General features: G+C 38.2%; 1 protein-coding gene across 36 annotated transcripts in view; it reads right to left on the bottom strand.

Moving 5' to 3' along the window:
* Positions 1 to 26,218, bottom strand: part of MAST4 (microtubule associated serine/threonine kinase family member 4) — a 575,831-nt gene that overhangs the window by 38,648 nt on the left and 510,965 nt on the right. For all 36 annotated transcript variants that reach the window (XM_054684309.2, XM_016953225.4, XM_054684303.2 and 33 more), the window contains 5 exons: positions 20,683 to 20,784; positions 16,660 to 16,792; positions 12,131 to 12,198; positions 9,795 to 9,880; positions 492 to 700 (listed from right to left, as the gene is read on the bottom strand). In XM_054684309.2, the coding sequence (XP_054540284.2) occupies positions 492 to 700; positions 9,795 to 9,880; positions 12,131 to 12,198; positions 16,660 to 16,792; positions 20,683 to 20,784 (598 nt within the window). The remainder of the gene's footprint in view (positions 1 to 491; positions 701 to 9,794; positions 9,881 to 12,130; positions 12,199 to 16,659; positions 16,793 to 20,682; positions 20,785 to 26,218) is intronic.

Genomic DNA, 26,218 nt, shown 5'->3' on the forward strand with positions numbered 1-26,218 from the left:
GAAAAGGTAGTCCATAAACCTCTTAAAGAAAGAAAAAAAAGCTAAAAATCAGGAAGACTGGCTGCATTTTCTTGAAGTATCTCCTTTTCCATTTTATTTCATACTATAGACTGAAAAGAATATATATTTCTTTCTGTAAGAAGACTAATTGTGATGAGTACTTTTATGATATGTAATAAAAATAAGCAGAAAAAAATCCCATCACCTATATTCCAACTTTAATGACCAATTGAGAGGAGGTAGTTAGGATTAAAAACTATTAAAAAAGATAACCTTTTTCCAGATAGCGCTAATTTTCTCTTTGTTACAGTAGAGCAGGCACTTTACAAGCAATTATCAGAAGATAATGACTGGGAATACAGCCATTTCATTGCCTGGCTTCAGTTCCTAGGTGGATACAGCCATTATGTGGCACAAATACAGACAGCTTCAACAACACAAATGAGCAAGGGATTCCTGGGTACAGGTGTCATGTTTTCCGTGTCAGATACCTTCCACATATTCCATGACCATGCACAAGTGGCGCCTTGTTTCAAAGGAGCAATACATGCTGACAACAAAGGGGTTCTCTGCAAAAGTCAGGATATCCCGCTCCACAAAGGCCTGCTGGATCTGGTTTCGAAGGATGAGGTTCTGTTTATTAATCTTCTTCATGGCAAACCTCTGCCGGGATTCTTTATGCCGAACAAAGTAGACTGCCCTGAAAAGGAGCAGAAGCATTGGGGTTGACAGGAGGAGAGAAAGTAAGGATGTTTTGGGGATACAGTAAACCATATAAATCATCAACTTTTTAAAAGTTCTCACAGCAGGTGGAATGTAGCTCACACATGCTGGCAGCTACAAACATCCCATCCCAGGCTAAACTCCTTTGGCTAGATTGATTTTTTTTCAAATTATTTCAGTTAAAGGTCAAGGGTCATATTCAGGCATCAGATTCATCTTCACTGCTGAAGGAAGGAAATGAGCAGTGCCCAAAGTGACCTATTTCCTAAGAGCTAGCTGACATTTTCAGTTTTTCCACAAACACATCAAAATTCGATATATGTCAGAACAGGAAAGAATTAACAAAGTTACACACATATAACAAGCTAGATCCTTTCTAGTGTTAGATATTAGATATTAGACACTTTTTCTCAACCAACTAAAGCAATAATTTTCTTTTTTTTTTTTTTTTTTTTTTTTTTGAGATGGAGTCTTGCTCTGTCGCCCAGGCTAGAGTGCAGTGGCATGATCTCAGCTCACTGCAACCTCTGACTCCTGGTTTCATATGATTCTTGTGCCTCAGCCTGCTGGGTAGATGGGATTACAGGTGCACGCCACCATGCCCAGCTACTTTTTTGCATGTTTTTTGGTAGAGACAGAGTTTCACCATGTTGGCCAGGCTGGTCTGGAACTCCTGACCTCAAGTGATCTGCCCTCCTTGGCCTCCCAAAGTGCTAGGATTACAGGCGTGAGCCACCATGCCTGGACCCTAAAGCAATAATTTTCTAAATGATACCATTGGGATCCACAAAAAACCTCATAGCTTCTTAGAGTATCTGGCTTCCAATTCAGAGACATTTACTTCCAAAGAAATTTCCAGATAAATGAGAAGTATGTGTTTAACACATTATATGGGGCTGTCCTGCAACAAAGGGTAGCATATTTCCTCACTGCAGTCCTCAGCATGTGCTACCCCATGGCCGTTTCAACAGGAAATGCATGTCCCAGCATAAGAGTGGGCCAACGATGGAGCTGTATTTCTGTTCTCTCAGACCCACGGTCAAGGTGTCAGGGAACTTTACAACCAGACCAGGCTACACTCAATCTCTGCCTAAAGCCTCACCCAAATACTTTATAGAGCCAATTATGTCTAGGTAAAGACAAGGGACCCAATGAGGCTTGGGATAAAGTAAAGAAGAGAATCAGAAGGAGTCTTAACAGCTCATCTGGAAATGATGAGCAACAAGGAACATGTCTTGGGTGGGCTCCTTTCTCACAAGTCTTCCTCACCTGTCAATATCATGGGGGAACAGGTTTGAAATCTCCAATGATCAAACAAGAAATCATTTACCTGAACAGCCATCAATCACAGTAAAGTATGTCCAGTGCCCACCTTATAAAACAGGGGGTATGTGATCTGAAATGGATTTTCCACTAGTTACTTAGCCATCCCTGAACAATGACTGCAAGGGGGCCCAGAACACCCTATGCTCCTGCTCAATCAACATATCAGGGTGATTCACTGAAATAAATTTCAACTATATTCAATCCCAGTTTAATCAATGTTAACATTTTTACCTTAAGTGTTCAGCTTGGAATCACTTTTTCTTTCATGAATGTGTATTTTTATCTCTGTCTTTTCATCATGCCCATCTTTTTCCTTTATTCGGCAAATCACACATCTATATTTTTGTCTCGGTCTAAACATTATTATTATTTTTGCTTTGCTCATATTTTTCTTCTCATTTCTTTGGTTTTCTAGTTCTTCCTTCACTGTACAGTAAAAAACTCTCTTCACCATACCTCTTATAATCAATGCACCGAATGATCTAGTGCTGTTATTCCCACTGTAAGCCAGCCAGCTGGGTGCCCAGCACTTTCCACGCCGACTGGTGGTACTCTTCAGGATGACCAAAGCCTTGGGCTCCCACCATTTTGAGTGATTCCCACACCTGTTTTGCTGGCTAGATTTGATATTAAGATTAACTAATTTAAACAAATATTTAAACAGGAACATGAGTATAAAAAGGGAAAGCATTATTGCTTATCAGAAAACTAAACGAATGTTTTAGAAAGTCTTAATAAATGTCAGTTACTAAATTAAATTCCTGTTGATTTAATGTGGGTGACAAGATTTGCAAAAGTTGAAAAAAATAACAAAAATCTAGATTCCTACATTCATATTGCTTCAAGTTCTTGTTTCACCATTAAAGAAGCTAAAATTGGAAAACAGAAACAATATATTGTAAGTCTGGTTTACACTGGCTTTCTTGAAAAGGACTTCCAACAAAAGACTAGGAAATTTATGTATATTTAGGTTACATTGAAATGTTTAAAATACATATCTTTTTAAATTATTTCCTACTTTGACCAACTTTTAAATTAAACAACCAACTACTAGTTCTTTTTGTATCAGATTAAAGGCTTTTAGTATGTTTTTCTTTTTTTCAGCTACTGATGAGATACTATCAAGAACCACAGACAACTTGAGTTGCTCCTAATCAGATGATGGTAGCAGGACAGACATATAAAGGAGCACAGAAAATAACTTGGCCATCCCTCAAATAGAAGATAAGCATTGATATACAAATGTTGTCATTTTATCCACCGCGATCAAGTCAGCTTCATTCCCGGGATGCAAGGCTAGTTCAACATATGCAAATCAATAAACGTAATCCATCACCAAAACAGAACCAACCACAAAAACCACATGATTATCTCAATAGATGCAGAAAAGGCCTTCAACAAAATTCAGCAGCCCTTCATGCTAAAAACTCTCAATAAACTAGGTATTGATGGACCGTATCTCAAAATAATAAGAGCTATTTATGACAAACCCACAGCCAATAACATACTGAATGGGCAAAAACTGGCAGCACTCCCTTCGAAAACCAGCACCACACAAGGATGTCCACTCTCACCACTCCTATTCAACATAGCTTTGGAAGTTCTGGCCAGGGCAATCAGGTAAGAGAAAGAAATAAATTGTATTCAATTAGGAAAAGAGGAAGTCAAATTGCCTCTGTTTGCAGATGACATGACTGTATATTTAGAAAATCCCATCGTCTCAGCCCAAAATCTCCTTAAGCTGATAAGCAACTTCAGCAAAGTCTCAGGACATAAAACCAATGTGCAAAAATCCTATACACCAGTAATAGACAAACAGAGAGCCAAATCATGAGTGAACTCCCATTCACAACTGCTACAAAGAGAATAAAATACCTAGGAATACAACTTACAAGGGATGTAAAGGAACTCTTCAAGGAGAACTACAAACCACTGCTCAAGGAAGTAAGAGAGGACACAAACAAATGGAAAAACATTCCATGCTCATGGATAGAAAAATCAATATCGTGAAAATGGCCATACTGCCCAAAGCAATTTATAGATTCAGTGTTATCCCCATCAAGCTGCCATTGACTTTTTTCATAGAATTGGAAAAAACTTCTTTAAATTTCATAGGGACCCAAAAAAGAGCCTGCATAGCCAAGACAATCCTAAGCCAAAAGAACAAGGCTGGAGGCATCACGCTACCTGACTTCAAACTATACTACAAGGCTACCATAAGAAAAACAGCATGGTACTGGTACCAAAACAGATATACAGACCAATAGAACAGAACGGAGGGCTCAGAAATAATGCCATACATCTACAACCATCTGATCTTTGACAAACTTGACAAAAACAAGCAATGGGGAAAGGATTCCCTATTTAAAATGGTATTGGGAAAACTGGCTAGCCATATGCAGAAAGTTGAAACTGGATCCCTTTCTTAAACCTTATACAAAAATTAATTCAAGATGGATTAAAGACTTAAACGTTAGACCTAAAACCATAAAAACCCTAGAAGAAAACCTAGGCATTACCATTCAGGACATAGGCATGGGCAAGGACTTCATGTCTAAAACACCAAAAGCAATGGCAACAAAAGCCAAAATAGACAAATGGGATCTAATTAAACTAAAGAGCTTCTGCACAGCAAAAGAAACTATCATCAGAGTGAACACGCAACCTACAGAATGGGAGAAAATTTTTGCAACCTATCTATCTGATAAAGGGCTAATATCCAGACTCTACAGAGAACTTACACAAATTTACAAGAAAAAAACAAACAACTCCGTCAAAAAGTGGGAGAAGGATATGAACAGACACTTCTCAAAAGAAGACATTTATGCAGCCAACAAACATATGAAAAAAAGCTCATCATCACTGGTCATTAGAGACATGCAAATCAAAAGCACAATGAGATACCATCTCACGCCAGTTAGAATGGTGATCCTTAAAAAGTCAGGAAACAACAGATGCTGGAGAGGATGTGGAAAAACAGGAATGTTTTTACACTGTTGGTGGGAGTGTAAATTAGTTCAACCATTGTGAAAGACAGTGTGGCGATTCCTCAAGGATCTAGAACTAGAAACACCATTTGACCCAGCAATCCCCTTACTGGGTATATACTCAAAGAAATATAAATCATTCTACTATTAAGACACATGCACACGTATATTTATTGTGGCACTGTTCACAATAGCAAAGACTTGGAACCAACCCAAATGCCCATCAATGATAGACTGGATAAGGAAAATGTGGCATGTATACACCATGGAATACTATGTAGCCATATAAAGGAATGAGTTCACGTCCTTTACAGGGACATGGATGAAGCTGGAAACCATCATTCTCAGCAAACTAACACAGGAACAGAAAACCAAATACCACATGTTCTCACTCATAAGTAGAAGCTGAACAATAAGAACACATGGACACAGGGAAGGGAACATCACACACTGGGGCCTGTCGGGGAGTTGGGGGCTAGGGGAGGGATAGCATTAGGAGAAATACCTAATGTAGATGACGGGTTGATGGGTGCAGCAAACCACCGTGGCATGTGTATACCTATGTAACAAACCTGCATGTTCTGCACATGTACCCCAGAACTTGAAGTATAATAACAACAACAAAAAAAGAACCAAAAAAGGGGGTTTTCAAACAGGAAATATATATTTTAAAATGAAAGTTAGAATTTAAAATACTGACAGGGAGAAACCAGTATCTTTCTTTTATAGCTTGCCTATTATAGAGAGTAAATTGGCATACCGCTTACCATCTCCTCCTTCAATAGTTGTTTTTGAGTAAGTTTAGTGCTGAGGAGCCTTGGACGTATATTATGAATTTCACAGATGATCACAAGGTGGCCATTCTGATTTTCAATCAAGAATCACCATTTCTTACATAAATAACTGCTCTGCAATATGTTTGAGAATAGGAAGTAAAGGAAGAAGAATGGATTTACCCATGATTTTATGAAAGAATAAAAGACAAAGATGCCTCCGGCCCAATATGACCAGCATCCTCACTGGGTCTCTCTGTGGCACTATATAAAAAACGGCTTTAGTCTTTATTCTCAGATTTTCAGTTCATAAAACTTTGTTTGACTTTCTGCTTTCCCTTGCTATGATGTACTTACAATAATCAGTTAATCCTTGGGAAAACCGACCTAAACCAATTTAAAAGAATCCTATAAGTAGCTTGACATGCATATCTTGATCAAGTCACAAAGGTCAAACAGGCTTCCTAATTAGAAGTAGTTGTGGGTGGATTTTTGTTGTTGTTGTTTTCTGTTCTTGGGTTTTTACATTTCTGTATTGCTTTGGGCATATTACTCGTCATGTTGAAATTTGTTTATTTAGTAATAATTGTTGTCTCTCACATACACCTTTTCTAAGTTGATGTTCCAAATGTGCTTAAAGTTAGCACAGAGAGAGAGAGAGACAGAGAGAAACAAGGAGAGCTCTGACAGCCACCAACAGCCAGACATGTAACACTGTTAAGTGGACTGTAAACCTCCCAGTGTTAGAAGTTGTACTGAACTGATATGGCTCCACATTTCTTCTCTGCTTTTTGGTCCCAGAGGTTGTGCTTTCTTTGAAGAGGCTGCTTCTGCCTCTCTTCCTACACTGACCTCCCTGTGAAACAGTTTAAAACCCAAGGGTAGAAGATGGAGGGGCAGGGAAGACGTAACCAAAGACCCTAATTCTCTCTGAGCCAAGCTTCTCCCCAACCATGCAGAACTGAGGTGTGGGAGGGTGGGGAGAAGTGGAACTAGAAGCTGACAGGATCTAGAGCAGAATGAATCAGCCCTATAGCAAGCATGAATGTCTAGCGTGTATAAAATTATGCATGATTCTGAGAGCCCAATACGTGACTCCGTGCTAGCAAATCTCCATGTGGGAAGGAGGGTGTGTGTGCCAGAGGAAAGTTGAGAGAAAGACTACAGGGATAGCATGTGGGAGACAGGGCGTATGCCACTTGCACACATGTGCCTCTTTGGGACATGTCCTGGGCCCCTTCACAGGTAAAAGAGAATCATGTGCATCAAGATTAGAAGGAAAGGCAAAGTGGGGGAGAAATGGTGCGCCTTTCAAAATTAGTTTTTTACTTTTAAAAATTTTAAGTCAATTTTATTCTTTTACTTTGAAAACATTTGAAGTTATGACTTAAAGATCCTGGTGGAAGTGTTCACTGGAAGAGGTAGGACCTCTACAACTCCAATTAGGGTGGCTAAACATTTTAACAAATGGATACCTTATAGAGAGAAGAGAGCTCCACTTAGAATCAGGGTATCCGTGACTCTGTCTCTGGGCCTCTCCTTCCCTACATGTGAGTGGAAATAATATCAACTACCATACAAGGGCTCTTGTGAGAAGAGAATATATATAAAGAAACCAGCACAGTGCCAGGCACATAGCACCAGCTTTCTATAAAGCACTAAGTTGGCAAAAAGACACGTTTAACTTCCAGTCAGGGATCAGAAGTGTGTTAAACAGAGAAGGAATCAGAGGTTTACCAAATTGGCTCTATAACATGAATTTTCACCAAGTATGATGCTGAGAAAGCCATGTGTGTTTTAGCACTACAGATAGAAGCCCTTCCTAATGACAGGGTTAGTTCCCAGCTCCACCAGTTTTTGAGGAGTCATGGAATTGGTGTCTCTCTGAGCCACTGATGTGAGTGGTAGACCCTGTACATGGATACCTAAGAAAGCTTCTAGAAGGGCCAGTTCAGCCACCCGTGGCGGGATACATTTGTTCAGCCAGTTCCCATAAGCCAGCAGTCAGCCTCACTGACTGGGTGAACCAATGGGGGTGGTTCTATTCAAATTTCAAATTAAAGATTATTAAAACGTTGAGAAAATCTATCAGAAATATAATGAGAGATTAAATCTGAGAAGAGAAAAAGAAAAAAAGAGTTTTGGCTGATCAGCAGAGACTCCCACAGGCAGCTTGTGAGTCCATTAATGACTTGGCCTGCATCCTGGGTGTTTACTGATTCACAGCTTGTTTAACTTCTTGTATATTCCCAACTATTCCCCAAAGTGTGATATACCTCATCTACTATACAGTGGTTTAATTGCACTACAAATGAGTTTACTCAACCAGTTAGAACTCCAAATACTGCTAAGATATATGCCCGAATTTTTAAAAGTCGTGCTTCACAGATAATCTTATTCCAGAATTCCACTGCTAATAAAAACTAGCAGTGCTCAAACCCATACACCCATTAAATCAAAGTTTAATCTTCTCCCTAATGAAGAAAGAAATCTTCAGGTCATTTCCAAAAGTGTAAAGAACTAAAAAACAAACGATAAGCAAGTAGAAACCACAAACAATTGCATGCTAGAACCATCTTCCTAGGTAGAAAAGTTTCAATGAGGTCCTTGAAAAATAAAATATTGCAAAAATACAACATCAGAAAGCATTTATAAGCCACAATAGGAAATATGGCATTTGACATATCCTGAAAACAAATCAGTGAAGCATAGAAGGGACTCACAAATATTTAAGTTCTTAAGTTAATGGTGTGGAAAATATTCAAGGTGAAAAAATGGCAACAGAAACATCCCTTGTGGCACAACAAAAACTTCTTTTGTTTCATCTGCTCATGTGTGATAAATGGCAATAAATGTCAATGAGATTGTTTATTGCTCTTCATATACAAATAGAATTGGGATTAATATTTAATTAAACTAGAATTCTTGGGCTGTCGAAAATGGATCAGGTCATAGTTTGTGCATTAATTACCCTTCTAAACTATTAGTAACTCAGAAGAATCTTGTCACTGTTTACTGCCACAAGGAGAAAATTATGTGTCTATGAAAAGGGATCAAGGAAGGAACACCATTAATATCATTAGATTATTTAGGATACAGTTCAATTTTGAAAATCCTGGTGTAGGAGTTAAAGGCTGCAGTGAGTGAGCTATGATTGCACCACTGCACTCCAGCCTGAGGGACAGAACAAGACCTAGTCTCAAAAAAAAAAAAATTAAATTTTTAAAAAAACAAAACACAAAAACAAAATCCTGGTGTAATAAAGACCAAAACAAATATATTGCTCTAAATCACACTTATCCAACCCGCAGCCTGTGGGCTACATGCAACCCAGGATGGCTTTGAATGCAGACCAACACAAATTTGTAAACTTGCTGAAAATATTATGAGTTTTTTGTGATTTTTTTTTTTTCAGGTCATCAGCTGTTGTTCGTGTTAATGTATTTTATGTGTGGCCCGAGACAGTTCTTCTTCCAGTGTGGCCCAGGGAAGACAAACGATTGGACACTCCTGCTCTAAATCTTCAACCAGACTTATTTCAAGACATTTATCTTAAGGTTGTCTGCTGGTCACACATGAAATACAGGCTGTCATGTAGTAATACTATATAGAAAATTATAAATATATGATTATATATAAGATAGTATTTAATATATACATATATATTTCAATCAAGAGTCAGGTATTTCTTTTAACCCAAAAGGGTAAAAATGAAGGAGGCAGAAACAAGGGTAAATAAAATTTTTCCTTGAAAGTCTTTCTCTCCAACCCTCTAAAGTAATTCCTTGGTCACTTGGCATGTTTTCTGATGAGGTGTCCAGTAAGAAGTGATTTTGGCTGCACAGTACAAGCCTCAGGAAAGGAGCAGTGATCTGAAAAGTCAAGTCCCTATACAGCCTCTATTTGGCCTTAGACAAATGTTAAGAATAAATATATCACTTGAGTGTGTAGAAATACAATAGAGAGCTTTTCTTGAATTACTCACCCATAGGCTCCATTGCTAATCAATTTAATCGTTTCAAAATCACTTTCCCGAGGTTTCCTTCGAAGTTTCAGGGAGGCATTAGAGCTCTTGGAAACAAAATATGTCAGTTAAAAACTAGTTTAGAATTAAGAAAATTATTTTATCAGCAAAATAGATAATATGTGAATGACATGTTGTTATGTAATATGTTGAAGTACAGTATTCCAGCCACAGGAACCTGAGGGATAGCTTTACAGAGCCATCATCCACAGCAATGCTGACAAACTCCTTGTGACACTGTCACTTAAGCGAATCCACATTTCCAGGCAATCAAGGACAATTCCTGACATTAATTTCCTTTTGGAAACTACTCAGGTTGGCCTTGTCCTAGTCTTTTAACATTTTGGGATTTAACTCCAAAATGCCAAGCTTTCCTTTTGGTTTCTGTCAGCCAAAAAAGAATGGGCCGGAGTGGCTCTACATGGGGCTCTATCCCTGACAGAGCATGTCTCTTTCATTCCTGTGGCAATCTTCATTGCTCAGAAAAGTAGTAGGCAACACATGGAACACCCAAGTACAGAATGCCTGCCTTTCTTTACTTCCATGCCAGAAATCTAACATGGCTTATAAAACAAGTTTCAAAAAGACAGCTCTTTAAAAAGTTTAGCTCAAAGGATGGGAATAGAAAAAAATGCTTTAAAAAAATTCTCTCATGCTCCATTTATCTTAGCATGGAGAGGGAGTTACCAGCTCTTGGCTCCCCTCTACAAGAGTCCAGAATTCCCTTCCTATTGTTTTGGAAGAAACCCTGTGTGGACACCATCATCCACAACTCAGGGCTGTCATCACTGACCCTGTCATCCCACTCATCTTTGAAAAACTTGGCTACCCACCTTCCTCTTTGCCCAAGAGCTCTCTCACCATCCAGGGTGACTTCAGTGTCTACACAGATAACCCACCCACCACTGGCCTCCAGGCTACTTGACCTCTTCAGCTTGAACCATCTGTTTCCTCTGCTCCCCTTTGGCCTCTGGCCCTAAGATCTGGATCTATTTAGTCATCACCTGCCAATGCTCCATCACAGAAAACAGACTTCGAGACTGGGATCACTTACTTGTTTAGTCACTCACTATTACTCCTTTAATTATTTTATTCTTTTTTTATTTTTTATTTTCTTATCTACTTTGCATTGCCTCAGAAGGTAATTCACTCACTATTACTGCTCTTTCATGGGTTTGGGCTGCAAGGCTCTGTCCAAGGCTCTCTAATCTCATTAACTCTTCCCTACACGAGTGATCTCATTTATGTTCATGGATGACTCCTAACTCACTTCCACATCCACCAGAAACTCTCCCTCTGAGTGCCAGAAGATATCAGACCTTATATACAGTTGCCAGTTTGATGGATCTTCTTTAATGTTTCAAAGGAACTTTAGTCTCAATACATTCAAAATTATGAGTCTGATAATAAAATAAAAGAGCTATCATTTATTTAGCACTTACTATGTGATACCGTCCCAACCGTTTTACATAAAAATCTCATTTAATCTTTTACAAAAAGGGAAACCGAGGCACAGAGAAATTTCCCCCACCCCCCAGCTGGTAGAAAGCAGAGTGTTTTCAAATCTAGGCAACCTGACTCCAGAGCCTGGGTTCTTATCCCCCAGGCTACACAGACTGCTCCTGCTTTCCTAACCCCTAATCTGATGCATCCTGGTTCCTCTTTTGGTGTTCACAATTGAGGAGAATGGCACCAGCATCCAGGGCCTCTCACCTGTGCCACAGGGCAGCCTCTGAACTGGCTTCCACATGGTCACCCTTCCCTCCTCCTCCCAGCCCATTGCTTTCTGCACTGCAGTCAGTGTGATTTTTCAAGCCATATCTCTGACTGGGTTATCTCCCTGTCCACTCCTCCTACCCTCATATACCCATACACCTCCTCCAAAGTTCAGTCATTTCCCATTGCTCTTAAAAAACAAAAACAAAAAACCTGACAAACATGAACAACAGGGACCTAAGCATCCAGTTTTTACTCAAGTGCTCTAGTTTCTGCCGTCTCCCTTGCTTAGTCCTCTGATGTAGCCTGTGTCTGGAATGTTCCTTTTGCCCCTTCTTACCCTAGTAATCTGTTACATTTAGCTCAAGTGCCATTTCCTTGGGAAATCTTTTGGGACTGGTCGGACTATGGCAAATATCTTTACGTAATGGTAGCACATGGTCTTTTTTCTTCATAGATCTTATTCATATATTCACATAGAAGCACAATAAACATTTGTTGAATAAATAAACTAACATAGCCAAAGTCTCCAGATGTTAACAGAAAAACCAACATCATATTTCATCAAGAAATATACTTACACTCACTGATTCATCTGTTTCTGGTGTTTCTGCTGTCCCACTATCGTAGTTTCCCAATTGAGCCATTTCTAAGTTGAAAAAAAAAAAAGTTAAGCTTAATAAAAATATTGCAATTGGATAAGAATACTAAGCTGAAACAAAAGAAAAATAGTTTCTCCCATATTAAAAAAATTGCTCTATACTCCAATATGCCCATGGGAAAATCTTAAATCTAAAAAAAGGCAGCAATTGGTATTTTGAAATTGTTCACTACACACTCCTCCCCAGAACCCCATTTCTTGCAAACACCTAGACATAGGAACCTTAGAGGCTGGGCATAGGAACTCATTGGCTGATGCAATCACCACAGCTTGGAAAGGCTTCGGTGGGTCAACAACTCTGCTTAGAATCAGGTATCTGAGAGAGGCACATCTTTCCAGGCTCTGGCGGGCATCAAAGCAGCACCGACTACAACTAGGGAATGATTCTTAAGTTGTGGTGCATATCTTGTGTTCCATTCCTTCATATCTACTGAGAAATACTCTGCCAAAGACATTAAGAATTTGAAATTTGTCAGAGAGGAAGTAATAATGGTGGTTAAGAGGGATTTGGAGATTAAAAGACTTAGGTTACCACTACTATCTGCACTTACTGACTGACTGACCTTTTAACTTCAAGCTCTTCCCCTGTAAAAGGTAAACAATCTTACTTATTTCTTAGAGTTTTTTGTACTGTATGTGATAATGCATGTAAAGCTCTTAGCATACTAACAAAAATTAAGTGCTCATTAAATGTTGATTGTTGTTTATTATTAATCATATTGTATAATCAGTCTTGGATTGGATATCACATGCTCACATGCTTGAAACCAGCTTTAAGTACTACCCTGACTATTTAGTTAAAAGAGACAAAGGTGTCTAAATTGATCAATTCACATTGGAAGGCATCCTTCAATTTATAGAAGTAGATGAGACAATCAAATTCTTTTATTGTTCATTTTCTTTTTTATACTTTTAAAAAATCATGTTTTATTTAAAAAACATGAAATCATTTTCTCTAAATCTATGATAGGTCTTATCTGAGTGATAGGATCACAGATAATTAATATTTTCTTCTTTTACTTGTACTTTCCAATTTTTCAAAAGTAAACATGCATAATAAAAGTCATAGTTTTTAGTCACATATTTTTGTGTGCATCTAAATATATTTAAAATTTTCAATTTAAAAAAACTTAATTTTATTTAAAATTAAATTATTAAAAAATTATTTCTTAGGTTCTTATTTTATGTATTCATGTTCTTACAAATGTGATAATCCCTTCTGGGCAGACATTATGCCTAAGAGATATGAAGCAAAACAACATTGAATTACTACCTTTAGATACAAATTTATAAATTCTAGATTCTGGAATAACGACATTGCCAATAACTTTCTCAGTTTACCTATAGGGGAAATTCCAGAATAAAAAGGAGCTTAGCACAAACTATGTCCTTTCTTCGTCTCATTCAAATGATGTCAATATCCAATATGACTAGCACCTTAGATTTATGGACTTGGAGGTGAACTAAAATGCATCTAGTTGGAAGGGATCTCAAGGAAAGGGGCAAAAATTAGTAGTATTTAAATAAAACAGCAACAGCAGCTAACATCTATTAAACACTATGTTAAGCAATTACAAAGTTAAACATAGAATCCTCAAAACAATTCTATAAATAGATACTATTATTATCTCATTTTTATGGAAGTAACTGAGGCACAAAGAGGTGCATCAATTTGGATGGTCAAGGTTCACACAGCATGCAGTGCTGGCTTAGGGTGCCAACCTGGCAGCCCAGCTCCAGAACTCCCAATTCCTAACCTTCAAAGGACAAGTCTAAGGTATGTTAGTTTAGACGCTGACAAGAAAGGGAAACAAATGTAGAACAATCAGAGTCTGTAATCATTTATTTTTTATTTCTTGAGATGGAGTCTTGTTCTGTCGCTCAGACTGTAGTGCAATGGCGCCATCTAGGCTCACTGCAACCTCTGCCTCCTGGGTTCGAGCAATTCTCCTGCCTCAGCCTCCCAAGTAGCTGGGACTACAGGTGTGTGCCACCATGCCCAGCTAATTTTTGTATTTTTAGTAGAGACGGGTTTCACCATGTTGGCCAGGCTGCTCTCGAACTCCTGACCTCAGGTGATCCACTCAGTGCGGTGCAATTTGTTTACTAAATTACCTGGAGAAGTCATATTTCAAATGTTAACAAATAGATTAAAAACTAGCCTCAGGGCCAGGTGCGGTGGCTCACGCCTGTAATCCCAGCACTTTGGGAGGCCGAGGCAGACAGATCACCTGAGGTTAGGAGTTCAAGACCAGCCTGGCCAACATGGTGAAACCTTATCTCTACTAAAAATACAAAAATTAGCCGAGCATGGTGACACACGTCTGTAATCCCAGATACTCGGGAGGCTGAGGCAGGAGAATCACTTGAACTGAGGAGACGGAGGTTGCAGTGAGCCGAGATCATGCCACTACACTCCAGCCTGCGCAACGAAGCAAGTCTTCGTCTCCAAAACAAAACAAAACAAACAAACAAACAAAACTAGCCTTAGATCTTAAATTAAGTGTCAAGAGTTAAAAACACAACTCCCAGTGATTAAACTCCAAACTTGTCAAAGATCACTGTTCATGTTTTCTTCAGAGCCTCTAGAAAGCTGGTTTATACATGGGCCTCAGATTATTCCCCTACCAAAGTTCAGCCTACAGTGATTGCCAGGTAAGAAAACTAAAGAACTCACTGGGTCCACAATTCAAGAGCTGACACAATCTTAACTATACCAGCGTGAAGAGTCGCTATAATCTACTTTGACAGCCTCCCCCATTCCAACTATTTTCATAAAAAAAAAAAAACAAATTAAAAGATGGTTCTGTTTTAAATAGAATTTCTGCTAAATAACTATTATCTGAAAAATACATATTATTTGTAAGCAGTGGGTAGTAATGGAATGGAACCAAGAGTCAGCTTTTGAAGCAGGAAGCTAAGGCATCATTTTGTAATGCCTGAAGTGATTTTTAAAACTCATCTAAATACCATTAAACATCTGCCCTTTTTATTTCAGTGATTTAAACCATTTCTGAAGACTCATGATTCAAAAAGGTAAAGATGGTAATTTAAAAGCCATGGGGAAAAATCTCTCCCCAGGGAACTTTTCAGAAAAGCAGCCACCAGTCTCTGATAAGTGATGAATCTGTTATGGAACTGCTTTCAGTACAGTATAAATTTATCTGGCATTATCTCACAGTAACGCATGCATCATTTCACTGGAAGCAAAGATACGATGGCCATAGGAGCAAACAAAGCCGGGAAACAGGAGAGCAGGGCAGAGAGCAGCAGGTTCCCTGGCTTCAGATGGGAAAATCTCTGTGCCAACATTTACCACCATTACAAACAATTTAACAAGATAAACACTGTTTGCAAATTCAATTTAATGTACCGGGAAGACAATTCTGAATGAAGGAGTCAAGGATAGTTTTTGAGTCTTTTTAGGGAATATATAACCTAAATGTTACAAATAATAATCCTAAACAATCATGAACAGGAACAGGTTGTCGGGGGAGTGGTTTACCGATATCAGATTTTTAAAAGTTCACTGACAAGATGCTTTGTATTCTCTGTATTTAATTTGATAATATTATTTTAAAATGTGAATCAACCATAAATCTTTTTTTTTTTTTTTTTTTTTTTTTTGAGTCGGAGTTTCACTCTGTCGCCCAGGCTGGAGTGCAGTGGCGCGATCTCGGTTCACTGCAACCTCCATCTCCTGGTTCAAGCGATTCTTCTGCCTCAACCTTCCGAGTAGCTGGGACTACAGGCGCACATCACCATGCCCAGCTAATTTTTGCATTTTTAGTAGAGACAGGGTTTCACCATATTGGCCAGGCTGGTCTGGAACTCCTGACCTCGTGATCCACCCACCTCGGCCTCCCAAAGTGCTGGGATTACAGGCGTGAGCCACTGCGCCCAGCCCATAAATCCTTTTATAAGCTTAAAAAAAATTTTTATTTTCTCTCCTGTATATTACGTTTTATATTTTAAGTAAACAAGAATATACCTATGAATACTGTACTCAATTTAAAGTAATCTACCATCAATTGCATTACTTCCAAATTAAATTTAAATGTCAGTTTAATTAATGATAATTTCTTTAGCAACATTTTAAAAATTAGAAGTACTCTCAAGAGCCCAACTGAGCTCTGCACGAGAAAAACTACTCAGTGAAGACTGAAATTGCAACCCTTCTGGGACACTCTGGCATTCTCAGGCTGACATGCTTCTAGGATGTCAAGGCCTGACCCACGCTCTAGGAAGACACAAAATGGGTCATGCTCATTCGTGTCTCAGGACCCAATTTATGGCTATTTCCTTCAAATAGCAACCAGTCCCCAAATATGGACTTATCAATAGATAGAGCCAAAACATGAGGAAAAATAAAGACTTGCCACTTAGATTTCTTCTATGAGGCGACAGTGCATAAGCAAAGTCAAAGGTAGGAACAACCCAGGGACTCACCTTCCAAGGGATCCTTATTGAGTCCCAGTTGGCTAATGATGTACCTGGGAATGTCGGTTTTAATACCCTGTCCTTCTTTGACATGGCCTTCTGCTGCTTCCAATAGGTAGTAAAATTCTTCCGGATCAAATTCCTAGCCGAAGACAATCACAGATGGATACTTCTTTGAGCCAAAATTGTCTGAGGTTTTATTACATAAATCCCATTCACAATAAAACTGCTGGGTATACATGGCTGTAAGTTACTTATGCAGAAAGGAGGCAAATGGCTTTAAAAAGTATGTAATTCTCACTTCATATTTGAAGCCTATTCATATTCTAAGCCAACACATTTATGCACAAGGTAACCCAAAGATAATGATCATTTCCAATTTGCTTGTAATGTAACTACGAAGGTACTATGCTCCACTTAAGATCTCGCTCATCGGCAAAGAACAGGTCTGATTTTTAATTGTGCCTTTCTAGCAAAGTTGTAAAATCTGGGAATTTCCATCCAGAAGATTTGAGATTCAATTTCTCTCTCCACTCAACCAGCAACAAAAGGAATGTTAGAATATATTTAATCAAAAATGCTGCAGGAGACTCTCTTAATATAGACATATCCAAAAACATTAGAAAGAAAAACTTCAACGTTACCATTTTTTATTAGTTAACTATAAAATTAAGTTACTACTATTCACATAAAGTAAAGAACAAGAAAGAAAAATAGGAAATTAAAGCCTCTGTCTCCTATAAAACTTTGGGAATATATTTTTCCTATCTATTTAATTTTTTGTGTGTATGTGGCTGCCTCTTGCTTCTAGTGTGTAATAAAAATCTTCAGGATCACCACACTCTACATGGATGTTATGATACTATCAAATGTATTTTTGGTCTTCATCCCTTTTTTTTTTTGAGATGGAGTCTCGCTCTGTCACCCAGGCTGGAGTGCAGTGGTGCGATCTCGGCTCACTGCAAGCTCCGCCTCCCAGGTTCATGACATTCTCCTGCCTCAGCTCCCCTAGTAGCTGGGACTACAGGCGCCCACCACCACGCCCGGCTAATTTTTTGTATTTTTTAGTAGAGACAGGGTTTCACCGAGTTAGCCAGGATGGTCTCGATCTCCTGACCTCGTGATCCACCCGCCTTGGCCTCCCAAAGTGCTGGGATTACAGGCGTGAGCCACCACACCTGGCCTTCATCCCTGTTTTTTGAAATACCACTCCTGAAACCCTTGGAATCTCCAAAGTAATAAGTGGCTTTTTGTATTCTAGTGAGTTGACTGGTGGCTGGGCACTCCTGGGTAGCCTCTGGAAGAGGGCTTGCTGTCAGGGGAACCTACCATATGATGACAGGGTTGGGAGTTGCAGCCCCATCCTCATCTCCACTTCAGACAGGGGCTGAAGGTTAAGTGGATCACCAATGGCCAATGATGTCATCAAACATGCCTATGTAATGAAGCTTCCATAAAAACCCAAAAAGACTGCACTTGGGGAGCTTCTGGATAGCTGAACGTGTGGAGTTTCCTGGAAGGCAGTGCAGCCAGGGAGCTTTGCACTCCTTTCCTCATGCTTCACCCTATGCATCTCATCATCTGTATAGTTTTTAATGTATTTCATAATAAATTGGTAAACTTCAGTGTTTCCCTGAGTTCTGTGAACCACTCTAGCAAACTAATCAAACCCAGAGAGGGGGTCATAAGAACCTTGGTTTACAGCCAGACGGTGAGAGGCACAGGTAAAACCATCTGGAGCTTGCGACTGGCATTGGAAGTAGGGGCACTCTTGTGGAATTGACCCCTCAACCTGTGGGATCTGATGCTATCTCTGGGTAGACAGTGTTGGAATGGAATTGGAGGACACCCAGCTGGTGTCTGCTGCAGAAAGGCTTGCTTGCTTGTTGTGTGGGGTTCCCACATAACTGGTGTCAGAATCATGTTGTGAGAGTACAGCAGGAGAAACCGAGTTTGGTTTTTCCTCTATGCCCAAAGGGATGCCATGGATTTATGTGTTGTAAACAATTATGCTTATTGACTTAAAGCCCAGTTATTAATTTCAGATACATTTCCTGGATTTTTTCCCCCCAGGATCTTTCCCATTTTGGTTAATGCCCAAAATAGGCAACTTTGGAATCTCAGCATTTCACCTGAGAATTACTCAGGAGTTTCTAAAGGCCATATAAAAAGAAAAAAAAAACTTGCTGCAAATGGAGTAAAGTCAAACCAATGTAAATACTCAGAGCCTTTACAAACATACCTACTACAATGACTGACAGAGCAAGCCTGGGTACTGTAAGGATAAGGTGATAGGTTGGGGGAAGCATCCCCTAATACTATGAAACTCCAGTTTCATCTAAGCTTTAAAGAGTACTTTGAAAGCAGCAATATTTCCGAGCTACTTGTAAGTTCACTTGTTTCTATCTTTGAGAAGCTATACTTTTTCTCCTCTGATTATGAGTGATTACTGTAAAAAGTTAATTTCCTCCTTTAAAGCAAGATCTGCTCTTAGTATATCTGCTGTTGTCCAGAAAAACAGGTTTTAAAGCTAAATGACACTTTCCCCTAAATTAAACAATTGTGGGAAGTACAAACATGTGGTCCATAATTCAAAAGCTACAACAGGAGAGGCAGTAAAAAGTTAACTAACCATTCTACCTGGATTTATCAGTCACCCAGTTCTCTCTGAGGCATCCAAGATGTTTTTTTTCCTTTTAGCCTTCCAGAGACACTCAATGCCAAATGGTGTGTTTGATTCTGTGATTCTAAGGGTCCTCACCATTGATAGAAAGCCCTTCCCTACACCTCCCAACTCCCCCTACCTTTCTCCTCAAGATTTTCCCTCTGTGTCTTACAAGGCACTAGTACATATTTATGGTGCTGTGAATATTTCACTATTATAAATTATTATGGATGGTAGTTAAAGTAAGGGCAAGACCAAAGCACTGCAACCATATATGTATTATGTATGTATGTATGTGTGTATTTCTGAAAAGCTGTATTGTATGTGATGTTATAATTACTTTAATAACCAGTGGAACTTTAAAGTGAGTTTTGATGCTATATTACTAGATCCTTAAAATAATTATAATTTTCACAGATAAATATTTGTTCACAGTTTTAACTGAAACCTCAAATCAAAATTTCATAAAACAAAAACTTTTAAATAGGAGAATGATCACTGGCCAAAAATATATAATTTTAATTTTAATTTTTTTTATTTTTTGAGACGAAATCTCATTCTGTCACTCAGGCTGGAGTGCAGTGGCGCAATCTCAGCTCATTGCAACCTCCACCTCCTGGGTTCAAGCAATTCTCCTGCCTCAGCCTCCCAAGTAGCTGGGATTACAGACGTGCACCACCACATCTGGCTACTTTTTGTATTTTTAGTAGAGACCAAGTGTCAACATGTTGGCCAGCCTGGTCTGGAACTCCTGACCTCAGGTGATCTGCCTGTCTTGGCCTCCCAAAGTGCTGGGATTACAGGCGTGAGCCACCACACCCAGCCAAAAACATATAATTGTTAACATGAACTAATCATCTATAAAAGTCTCATTCCTTCAGGTCTGCATGAGGCTCTACTGTATTTTCCCAAATGGGATGGTTAGCATCTTATTTTCTAACTTGCCACATTTTAAAACAAATAATAATTATAAATCACAGGTCACTATTTATCTCTGAATTTATCTCTATTTCTTCTCTGCATCTTGGCAACTCCAAAAAAGTGTGGTACAGCCAGGGTTTTAAACTAGCTGTGACATAAAGTAATTATGCTGAGATAAGGTCAAGTACATTATTTTATGATTATATTTCAAGTTTGACTAGAATATGGTATGACCATCACTTAATAGAGCAAAAGTCCTAGAAGTCTCTTTAAAATCAGAAAGGACAAGTCACATATCGACATCATCATAAAAGTTAACAATTTGTAATTCCCTTTGACTCTTTCCATTTAGCTCTGGTGCTGGAAACCAAATGAAGGAGCTTTCTGATGGTAACTGCTTTCCCAGTTAACAATAAATAATGTAGTCACATCAAGGGGCAACTTACCAGGCACTCTAATAACCGAGCAGGGCGGGCAATAACAATTAGGATCTTTCGAACTAGTTGTTTAATAAATGCCAATTCTCCACTTTCTGAACGATTATGAGCCTATGAAAAAGCAATAAAGAGAGTGATGATGCAGAGTTGTTCCATTAAATGGAAAAGAAAATCAGCAAAGCATGCTAATTAGATCATTGCAAATGTTCAAAAATCGAGTAATTTAGAAAATGCTATTAAAAGATTGATAAACAGACATTATCTGTATATAAATGGACACTATTAAACGCCTATATCTACAAAATCTTTCTATTAGCTAAACCTTAATTGCAAAACTCTGATATATTATCTGTGCTAAAAATCAAAGGGCGCTTAATGTGAACCATGAATGAAGGAGACATTAAAAGTTTATGACACATTAAGCACACGGTACAAGTAGAGTGGGAAGCTGATCAAGAACCTTGATTTTCCAGTTAAGACCATCTTAGACATAAGAAATGGCTAATAAAGTGAAGGACTGCTTTTATCCTGGACACTTAACACATTATTGAAGTATATTTCATATATCCAATATGATTCGTCTATAAATTAGTTATATTATCACACGTAAGAAGTGTGCAATGCTTTTTTCAAGTGTTAGCTGGATAAAGTATATACCAGTTGGGTATCCTTTATCCAAAATGCTTGGGACCACAAGTCTTTTGGATTTTTTTCAAATTTTAGAATATTTGCATATACATAATGAGATATCTTGAGGAGGGGATCGAAGTCTCATCACAAAAATTCATTTATGTTTCATGTACACCTAATACACAGAGCCTGAAGGTAAATTTATAGAATATTTTTTAAGAACTTTGTGCACTCATCACATGAGGTCAGGTATGAGAATTTCCACTTGTGTTATCATGTTGGTGCTTTAAAAGTTTCATATTCTGGAGCATTTTGGAATTTGAATGCTCAACCTATACCTGGGTATATAAATGTGAATCCAGTTTCACACATTGAATAAATAACATCTAGGCACCTAACTTAGTAAAATTTAACTTAAAATCTTTTAAAATTTTATTTTATATATTGCCCAAGCACAACAAATATTCTGAGAGCAAAGCTGTTTGTTAATAGTCATTTAAATTTTCAATAATATTTTCTTGAAAAAAATCAGATAAATCTGTATCAAGACAGGCATAAAACAAGTTTTAGAGGTTTTAACATAAACTTCTCTGTATGTTCACTTTTAGGCTCTCTTAATCTTTGTTTTTATGATTTACTTTCCTCTAAGGATTAAAAAATAACATTTCATTGTGATGCTGGTACAATATAATTTCACAAACACAGTAATAAACATTTACAATCATTCTTGAAGGTGCTTTACCATGACAAGGAACAATCCCGTACCCCATGAAAAGAACTGGCAGAGACTAAATTTATAAAAAATGATTGTACTCAGAAGTAATATGTCTGCTGAATTTAAGCCACCAAATTAAAACCATTTTCCAAAACACAGGTACAAAAACCATATACAGGCAAAAGTAAAACAGTTAACTTTTGACATTAAAATAAAAGGAAAAATGACCATTGGTGAATAATCGTAGAATAGAAAGTGTTCAAAGAACACCAACTAGTAACTATAACGACAGGTCCTAGTAACCAGGAAGGATGTTAGGACATATATAACGATGCACATATATATACATCTCAAATATTGAAACTGTCTTTAAATTTTCTTCCCAATTTTTGCTTTGCAACAAAAATAGATTTTTGGAAGATCCAGTGAATGCCAAAAAATATGGTTACATCTTCTTTATGATTTATCCTCAACCAAACTAAACAGAAAACTTTAAAGATGAAGCAAAAAAACACCTAACTTCTTAGTTGACACTTTGGGCAGGATACTGAACTTTCTTCTTACTATAATAATTTTTGGTTTATAAATTCAGGAATATAAAGAAAATCTGAAAAGCCTAAACACATTTTGGATTGTCTCTTCAAAGAGAAATGAGAATTTTGTATCTTAATAAACTTAAAAAGTCAGTTTAGATTAAATAAATTTCATTTCAAAAATCATTATCAGTTCATTCTAACTTCTTAGTTCTAAGAATAATCAGCCATAACCACGGATAAAACATATAATTTACATTAACTCAAACAGTATTTTATCTAATAACTTAAGTGGGGAGAAGGAGCCCTGTTAAAACAACACAAAATAAAGACACGATTAGCCCATGAAGAGAAATTTGTTCCTGGCTGTTACCAGCAAGCTCCAAAGGGGAAACACTAACGGATACCCTGTGTCTGTATTTTAAGGGTTGGCCACTACAAAACATAACCATGACCTAGATTTGAGAGTAGGTTAGAGCTTCCTATGTATTTTATTGTCTTTGACTAAACTTCTCTAAGTGCAAAGAAGAATGGAGACATAAAAGCATTCATCTGGAATTGTCTTAGGCCTCAGGACTTCAAAAAGGCATTAAGCTGCTCAAACCTTAGGGGGATTTTACCTGGGTTATGCAAAAGACAGACAATGGGAAAAATGGCTAGGAGATAGGCCTACAGAGCACAGAATGTCACAGTTGGGAACTGACAACTGCATCCTGGGGAAACCAAGGCAAGTTTCACAATTTGGCTCTATCTAAAAAGGGCAGGCCCCTCTGCAATGGATTAGCTCCAAGTTCTGGAAAAATACTGTAAATGTGATTATGCAAATAGTTTAAATTTTTACAAAAGGACTGAAGGAAGCTCTTTATCTGTAAAGCTAAACAAGAAACCATTCTTATTTATGTCCAACAAGACCTTTATGCCACAAGTATACATGCTTCTCTGGCCAAAAAAGAAATTTCTTTAAAAATCAGTATTTTGAAAATAATAACAGGACCCATTCACATGATCTGTGAAACCCTAAGATTTTATTTTAATTTTCATGAAAATCTGCAGTGTCTGTCACAGAAACAAAATTAAGTAGGGGATTTCAGTGTAAATAGCTTTGGATAGCAATCCTACCCTTTTCAGGGCATGCCTATAAAGGAATGAAAAACACAGGACTAAGCTGGTAACTATGGTAATATCCTGGGACAGAATTGCAGAATTAGGAGTATCTCACAGAGGCTGACCACAGAATTCCTGTGTCTGCCTCTTCTGTTCAAAAGTGCACCATTTAGCAAACATAACTTTCAAAATATTCTCATAAATAGTAATATGTATAGTGTTTCCAGCATTTTCTGGACTCTGATTTGATTAAAGCAACAGCAGAATTAGATTACTTGATACATCCTAATAGGTTGAATATTTTGGCATGCAGTTGTATCTATTTTCTTCCTTCCTCCCTTCCATGGTTTCTGAGGAACCGATAAACACCAGGCACTGAACTCAGTACCAGGGAGTTAGAGGTGACTCCTGTTGCTCAAAGAGCCCCCTGTCTGCTGGTAAAGTGAGACCGCAGAAGTCAGTACAATTCATTATGGCTAAATGCATTGAGAGGAAGGGCACAGCAACAGGCCATATTATGGTTTTACTTATGGGCAAGATAGAGCCAATAAAGAGTTTTAGATAGATATTCTTGCAGCTGCATGAAAGTATGAATTTGAAGAGTTAAGACTGGAGGGAGGCAGATTGGTGAGGATGAGGGTCTGAGCTGGATGAGGGTCTGAGCCAGGTAGTGATTATAGAACAGGAAAGAAGGGTTGTAGAAATATTTAGGAAGTAAACTATGAAGGTCTAATGGGTTGCTTGATGAAGGGAGAGAGGGAGTCTAGTATTCTCAGAGTTCTAGCAGGTGACTGGATAGATGGCAGTGCCAATGATGGATGAAAAGAATGTGGGAGAAGCATGTGTGGTTGAGGAAATGCTGTCTAGTTTTATATAGGTTGGGACTGCTGCTTCAGTGGGCTGCCCAGGTAGAAAGATATTCAGTAGGCAGGTGGATCCATGATTCTGAAATGTGAGAGATGACTACTGGTCTGAGGTAAGGATTTGAAGCCATTAGAGTCTATAGGTCTCTAATCCAAGACAGCCGACAAGATCACTAGGAGAGAGGGAGGAGGAGTAGACTAAAGATGAGATCCTAAGAAAACTTGTAGAAAACAGGAGTTGGAAGAGAAACCCCTGGAAGAGGCAGAGAAGAAATGGTCAGAGATGTCCCAAGAACAATAAATTAAAAGGAAGGCAGAGAAGAGGAGGGTTTTAACACTGCTGAATACAGTAATATTCCAGTAAAATGTCCAGTGGATATGACAATAAGGAGGATGTCAGTGAGTTGAGAGGTATCAGAAGCCATTCACTCAAAAAATATTAAAGTCCTTCTATGTGTCACACACCATCCTAGGTGAACAAAGCAGATAATATCCCTGTCCACAGAGACTTCATACTCTAGTGTAGAGAAGTCAAAGGGCAGCCTGTGGACTGGGAACAGTCCACGACTGTCATCTGTGCGTGATGAGATAAATACAATTTTAAGCGTAAGCACGTGGCAACTCTTACAGCAATTTTACATTGTAATGTAACTCATTTAGCAATTTTACTTTGCCAGGAAACCCAAGTGCATGATCATTTTCCTGTAAAATTCATTTTCCTTTTAGTTTATGGGAGAGAACAGGTCCATGCCAAGTTAGAAATTAACAGAAAAACCCCAAAACAATGTGTTCACCCTAAGGATAGTCTGGAAGGGACTGCATCAGTGGGCTGCAGTTGGTTGCAATGTGAGAAATCGGGAAAGAGTATAGAAGGCCTAGAGGGCAAAGGGGAGAAAAGCAGCGGCTGCCAGCCAGAGAAGGATCTTATCTCGCCAGCTAAATTCTGCAGGGGCAAGGACAGATAGAGTTCTCAAAAATTAGGATGCTAATATTTTCCTTCAGTTTTCTGCAATTATTTACATATTCATGTCTAGAGAAAACTATCTATAATTATGTTTGCAAAGGCATAATTTGTGCCCTGTGAGATACAAAAATACAATATATACAAATACATAGACTAAATAGGTTTCATTTTAGGCTGTGGCTGGTCAATTTCAGCCAGAAGAGCAATATTATACATGCATTCCATTCCCCCATACAGACTCTCTTCCTGTCCTGGGTGTTATCAGGTGCTAGGCATGCAAGTGTTAGGCCTAGACAGGTCCTGTGTTTATCTGTCATTTTGGAAATTGGATATTTTGTTAGAAGAAGAACTGACACTAATGAAAATATAAGTTGCCATTTACTACTCAACACCACATGCAGGTTAATTAATAGAACACACAGCCTGGAAGAAGCCAGCAATTTTCCATTTAGCTTTTTCAGATATAGAACTAGATAGCATCATCAAATAACACACATACGCTCAGGCAATTTATAACTTTATGGTTAAAGGGGGAAAAAATCACTGCTTCAAAATCCTTCACAATCCACTTATCCTAGAGTCATAGATTGTTGGGTCCTAAGATTCCTGTAAAGGTTATTACATTAATTTTCTATTACTATAAATAAAGACCAGAATCAATTTATAGCAAGTAGCAATCAGGTGAGTTTTTTTTTTTTTCCTTCTTTTTTGCTTCTCTGGAATGTGAACTCCATTT

Source organism: Pan troglodytes, chromosome 4 (assembly GCF_028858775.2).
Source record: "Pan troglodytes isolate AG18354 chromosome 4, NHGRI_mPanTro3-v2.0_pri, whole genome shotgun sequence".
Lineage (NCBI taxonomy): Eukaryota > Metazoa > Chordata > Mammalia > Primates > Hominidae > Pan > Pan troglodytes.